This window comes from Podarcis vaucheri, assembly GCF_965113315.1.
Source record: "Podarcis vaucheri genome assembly, chromosome: 14".
NCBI classification, from domain to species: domain Eukaryota; kingdom Metazoa; phylum Chordata; class Lepidosauria; order Squamata; family Lacertidae; genus Podarcis; species Podarcis vaucheri.
In genome coordinates, this window is record NC_138752.1 from 51,894,054 (window position 1) to 51,900,053 (window position 6,000).

Here is a 6,000-nt window from a genome sequence, read left to right on the forward strand (position 1 = left end):
AGAAATACTACAAAGTATCTTGTGGTACCTGCAGAAGAATGTACAGTATTACCGAACTAAGGCTAATTTGCTAGCCTTTAAGGTTAACACACGACTTCTTTTGCTGCAGCAAACTAATGTACACTTGCATCGCAGTAAACCCCTTTGAACTCAGTGGGCCTGAGTAACCCTAGAAAGAAAGGATTGCTCTAGGAAGTTCAAGAAATAATATTGCAGAGAGGATAGCCACCTAGAAACAAAGTGACACATATAAATAATTCTATGTAGAGTAATAACCACAACTGTTTCAAATAAACTATTCATGAACGACTATTTCCCACAGTAGCTTTAGGAGTACTAAAATGTGAAACTGCCGCATGACAATACATAAAGGGGCTGAACCAAGACAAAAAATTTTTTAGCATGGGTGTTCCTTGTCTTCCCAAGGCCATCAAGAACCGTTTATGAATTGCCACTGTTTCTTACATAATTCATACTAGCAGTGCTTTTCTGCACTTCATTGCCCCCAATAGATGTATAAATTCAATAAATAATAATCATAATCATAATGTATGCCGTCTTCCCCTTCCTGTAGTTTCCAGCAACTGGTCATTTCAGTAGCATCGCTGCCTCCAACTGTTCAGGCGGAGCAAAGCCATCCTGCCAGTAGCCATCCATCCAGTGGCATAGCGTGGGGGGTGCAGGGGGGCCCGGCCGCAACATCTGGGGGTTAGGGGGCGCAAATCCACGGGTTAGGGGGCGCAAATCCACGGGTTAGGGGGCGGAAATTACTTGCCTTGCCCCGGGTGCTGACAACCCACGCTACGCCACTGCATCCATCGCCCTCTCCTCTTCCTCCTCCGAGGAATTCGTCTACTCCCCTTTGAAAGGCGCCCAAGTTGGGTGGCCGCCGCTGTCCCTGCGGGAGCGAGTTCCGCAGATTAACAAGGCGCTGCGCGGAGGAAGAACGGCTTCCTTTTGCCTTCTTCTCCCGACTCCGCCAACTGCAAGGCGATACACCGTAACGCAAAGACTGCCGCTGTACTTTCGAGGAGAGCGGCGTGGAAATGCCAACAACCCTCAAGGAGACGAGGGCGCCCAGGGGTGGGGGGGGGCTTGTCGGCGAAGGAGGCGCCGGGGGAGACGCCCTCACGAGGTCCCCCAGGTGCCTCAGCCCCTTCCCCGACAAGAGGGGCAGCTGTGGCTCCCCGCCGCCCCAATAATACCTCAGCGGTGCAGAAAAACAGGAAAGAGCTAACGGCCCGCGCTTGCCCCTGGCGCGGCCCTGGACTCCCCTCAGCGCAACCCGCACCTGAGGCCCCTCCGGCTGCCCCCGTTCCCGCGGCGGGCGGCTCCTCGTCCATGGCTCGCCTCCTTCTCTCTCGGCAGTCATGTGAGGAGGCGGCGGCGGCGGCGTCCTCGGGACCCTGGCGCCCTCCCCTTCCTCCCGCCCGCCTTCGCTCCCCCTCGGCCGGGGAGGCGGCGCCGGGGCGGACGAGAGGCTCGCTGGCTGCTGCTGCTGCCCGGGACGAGGCGAAGAGGAGAGCGCTGGGGAGACAGGGCTGGTTGCTGCTGGAGCTGAGCCCCGCCGCGCCTTTTGCCGAGCCTGCGTTCAGACGTGCAGCGGGTCAGACGCGCGTCCGGTGGGTTCTGACAACGGGAGCGGGGGGCTCGGTCTACTGCGGCGCGCAGGACTCCCTGCGGACGGAGAAAGCAGCAGCAGCAGCAGCTGCCCGGCTTCCTGGCCGGCGCACGTGTCGCACGTCCGAGAACAGCAGAGCATACTTTATTTATTGGATTGATTTATTCTGGGCTGTTCTAGAAAAAGAGGTGCCGGAACTCACCATGAACGCCTCCCTTGTTCTCTAAGAATGGCAATGGCGCCCACCTGAAAGGTGCTGGAAATGAGTTCTGGCTGGAAAAAAATGCCTTAGGTTTATTAATTATATTTTTATGCCGCTTTTCATCCCAGTGAATCCCAAATCAGCTTACAGAGTTGCAGGGTTTTTAGCTGGGGCGATCAGAATAAGATCCACTATTTGACTATTGATTCAGAACCCTAAAATGTATTTTCTATAATTGATTTTTTATTTCTATTCTTTTTATATCGTATTGTTGTTTTATTGCTATGGCAGATGGCTGACACAAATAAAGTTTCATTCTCTCAGCTTACAAGCAATAAGCAACAACAGTATGATAGCACATCACAAATACATATATCATAGAACTATAAAGTTGGGAGGGGACCCTCCCGGTCATCTAGTCCAACCCCCTGCAATGCAGGAATCTTTTGCCCAACGTTGTCGAACGTAGGACCCTGAGGTGAAGAGTCTCTACCGACTGAGCTGTTCATCCAGCAGTGTAATACAGTATAAATTATGTAGACTGATTAAAAAATCGTCAGCGAAGCAATTACAAAGCAATCTCTAAAACACCGTTAACAAAGCACCAACTGGAAAATAAGCTAGACGTCACAATTAAAGCAAAAGTCATGTTATGTGATTAACAAATCGGTGCAATGTTCATAATCTATAAAATATTAGCAACATTAACAAAACAGCTGCCAAAAAAAATATGAATTGAATTCATGCACACTCCCCACATCCCCATGACTCATAATCGCTCCGTTCAGCTCATTAAAATGCACATATGCATAATGCCCATGGCAGCAGCTCTCTTCTGAAGGTTCCTCTGGCTGGAGGTGGGGCAGCGCAGGTGGGAAAAGCCTGTCCTTGCTGCCGCTTGCCCACCAGGTTTCTCTTATGCACAGCAACCCAGGTCATGTGGGCGGGGAGGGGGGGTTGCAGTGATTTTTAGGAAGTCATTAGTTTGCACCAGGCGTCCTACTGGGAAGACCCAGTTTTCTGAGTGCATGTTCTGGAAGTTGGGCAATAGGGGCAGTACAGGATTCCTTTTGGTGTACCGACCTCCCCGCTGCACCAAGGATTCCCTGTCCGAGCTGCTTCAGGTCGTGGCGGATGTTCTCCTGGAGACACCTAGTTTGGTTGTCCTAGGGGATTTTAACATCCACGCCGACACGACCTTACAAGGGGCCACTCGGGACTTCGTGGAAAGCATGGCCTCCATGGGGCTGTCCCTGAATAAGTTGGGCCCAACTCATAGTCATGGACATGCCTTAGACCTGGTATTCACCTCTAGTGACGTGGGTGATCTGACACTAAGTAAAACTGAAACCAAAGAAGTGCCATGGTCAGATCACTTCCTGGTGCAACTGGACTTCTCCGCGACCCTTCCCCTCTGCAGGGAGGTGGGACCAATTCGGATGGTCCGCCCCCGCCACTTAATGGATCCAAATGGTTTCCAGAGAGTGGTAGGGGATGCTTTATCCCATGTTGATGGCCTTTCAGCTGATTCCCTGGTGGCCCGCTGGAATGTGGAGTTAACCAGGGCTATCGACTGTCTGGCTCCGAAGCGCCCTCTCCGATTGCATGGAGCCCGGACAGCCCCGTGGTTTTCTTCGGAGCTGAGGGCGATGAAACAATCGCTGAGACGGCTAGAGCGTCGGTGGCAGAAAACTCACTCCGAATCTGACCGGACACAGGTTAGAGCTCAACGTCGAGCCTACCAAGTGGCGATAGCGACGGCGAAGAAGACTTTCTTCGCCGCCTCTATTGCATCTGCAGAAAATAGTAGCAGGAGACTCTTTCAGGTGGTCCGCAATTTAACGGAACCACCTTTACCACCGGGGCCTTGTAAAGACCCCAAGATCTCCTGCAACGATTTTGCAAAGTTTTTTGCAGATAAAATCACTCATATTCGGAAGGAGCTAGACACCACCGTGGGAGCAGGGCCGGGGCGGGAGAGTGCTAGAGCCCTGTCTGGTCAAGTTGCATGGAATCAATTTCAATCCGTTACCCCCGAGGATGTGGACAGGCTGCTTGGACGCGTGAAACCAACCACCTGTCTCCTTGATCCTTGCCCATCCTGGCTAATAAAAGCAAGCCGGGAAGGGCTGGGCGATGGGCTCTGCGGGGTGCTGAATGCTTCCCTCTGTGAGGGAACATTCCCAGATCCGCTGAAAGAGGCGGTCATTAAACCGCTTCTTAAAAAACCATCTTTAGACCCGGCCAGTATGGCCAACTATCGCCCAGTCTCAAATCTGCCATTCTTGGGCAAGGTGATTGAGCGTGTGGTTGCTGAACAACTCCAGGCACGCCTGGAGGATGCGGACCATTTGGATCCCTTCCAATCAGGGTTCAGGCCTCATCATGGGACTGAAACTGCCTTGGTCGCACTGGTTGATGATCTCCGGCGAGCTAGGGACAAAGGTGAGAGTTGTTTCCTAGTTCTGCTGGATCTCTCAGCGGCCTTTGATACAATCGACCATAACATCCTTCTGGACCGTCTAGAGGGGTTGGGAGCTGGGGGCACTGTTATACAGTGGTTTCGCTCCTTCCTCCTGGGCCGTGTTCAGAAAGTGGTGGTGGGGGATGAGTGTTCAGACCCTTGGGCCCTCACTTGTGGGGTGCCTCAGGGTTCCGTCCTTTCCCCCATGCTTTTTAACATCTATATGAAGCCGCTGGGAGAGATCATCAGGGGGTTTGGACTGGGTGTCCATCAATATGCAGATGATACCCAGCTCTACCTTTCTTTCAAATCAGAACCAGTGAAGGCAGTGAAGGTCCTGTGTGAGTGCCTGGAGGCGGTTGGAGGATGGATGGCGGCTAATGGATTGAAGTTGAATCCTGACAAGACAGAAGTACTGTTTTTGGGGGACAGGAGGCGGGCTGGTGTGGAGGACTCCCTGGTCCTGAATAGGGTAACTGTGCCCCTGAAGGACCAGGTGCGTAGCCTGGGAGTCATTTTGGACTCACAGCTGTCCATGGAGGCGCAGGTCAATTCTGTATCCAGGGCAGCTGTCTACCAACTCCACCTGGTACGCAGGCTGAGACCCTACCTGCCCGCGGACTGTCTGGCCAGAGTGGTGCATGCTCTAGTTATCTCCCGCTTGGACTACTGCAATGCGCTCTACGTGGGGCTACCTTTGAAGGTGACTCGGAAACTACAGCTAATCCAGAATGTGGCAGCTAGACTGGTGACTGGGGGCGGCCGCCGAGACCACATAACACCGGTCTTGAAAGACCTACATTGGCTCCCAGTACGTTTCCGAGCACAATTCAAAGTGCTGGTGTTGACCTTTAAAGCCCTAAACGGCTTCGGCCCAGTATACCTGAAGGAGCGTCTCCACCCCCATCGTTCTGCCCGGACACTGAGGTCCAGCGCCGAGGGCCTTCTGGCGGTTCCCTCATTACGAGAAGCGAAGCTACAGGGAACCAGGCAGAGGGCCTTTTCGGTGGTGGCGCCCGCCCTGTGGAATGCCCTCCCATTGGATGTCAAGGTGATGGACAACTACCTGACATTCAGAAGACATCTTAAGGCGGCCCTATTCAGGGAAGCTTTTAATGTATGATATTTTAGTGGTTTTTGGTTTCTGTGGAAGCCGCCCAGAGTGGCTGGGGAAACCCAGCCAGATGGGCGGGGTACAAATAATAAATTATTATTATTATTATTATTATTATTATTACCTGCTGGGCAACACGGAGTCTCTCACCCCTGAAGTGCGCGGCTTGGTGCTGAAAATGTGAAGCAATGATCTCTCCTCGGGTGCAGCCATGGCCTGCTGAAGGGCACATCTCTCCCAACGAGAAGAATAGGGATGAGGGGAAACAAGCCAAGTTCAAAGTCATGCAGTTCTGTTTTCACTCTGCACATGTGTCATGGCACGTTACAAGCCGCCTCGTGATAGGGCTTAAAAATTGCAGCACCACCAAGTCAAAATGTTACCACCTGCCAGTGCCTAAATACACATCATCATCATCATCATTATTATTGAATTTATAAAAGTACAAAATACAGAGCTGAAGAATAAAAGAAAAAAATGAAAGAAAAAATAGATACATTGCATCAATCCTTCATTCTATTCCATCAAGTTCCCGTCTATCCTTCCATGGCTCCCTAAAGTTACCCATTCCTGCTGCACATTCTATTTTTTCTAACTAT

General features: G+C 51.9%; 1 protein-coding gene across 1 annotated transcript in view; it reads right to left on the reverse strand.

Moving 5' to 3' along the window:
• Positions 1 to 1,425, reverse strand: part of SNX8 (sorting nexin 8) — a 36,877-nt gene extending 35,452 nt beyond the window's left edge. The window contains exon 1 of the mRNA XM_082199815.1: positions 1,292 to 1,425. Coding sequence (XP_082055941.1) covers positions 1,292 to 1,343 — 52 coding nt within the window. The 5' untranslated portion in view covers positions 1,344 to 1,425. The remainder of the gene's footprint in view (positions 1 to 1,291) is intronic.
• Between the last annotated feature and the right edge of the window lie 4,575 nt (positions 1,426 to 6,000).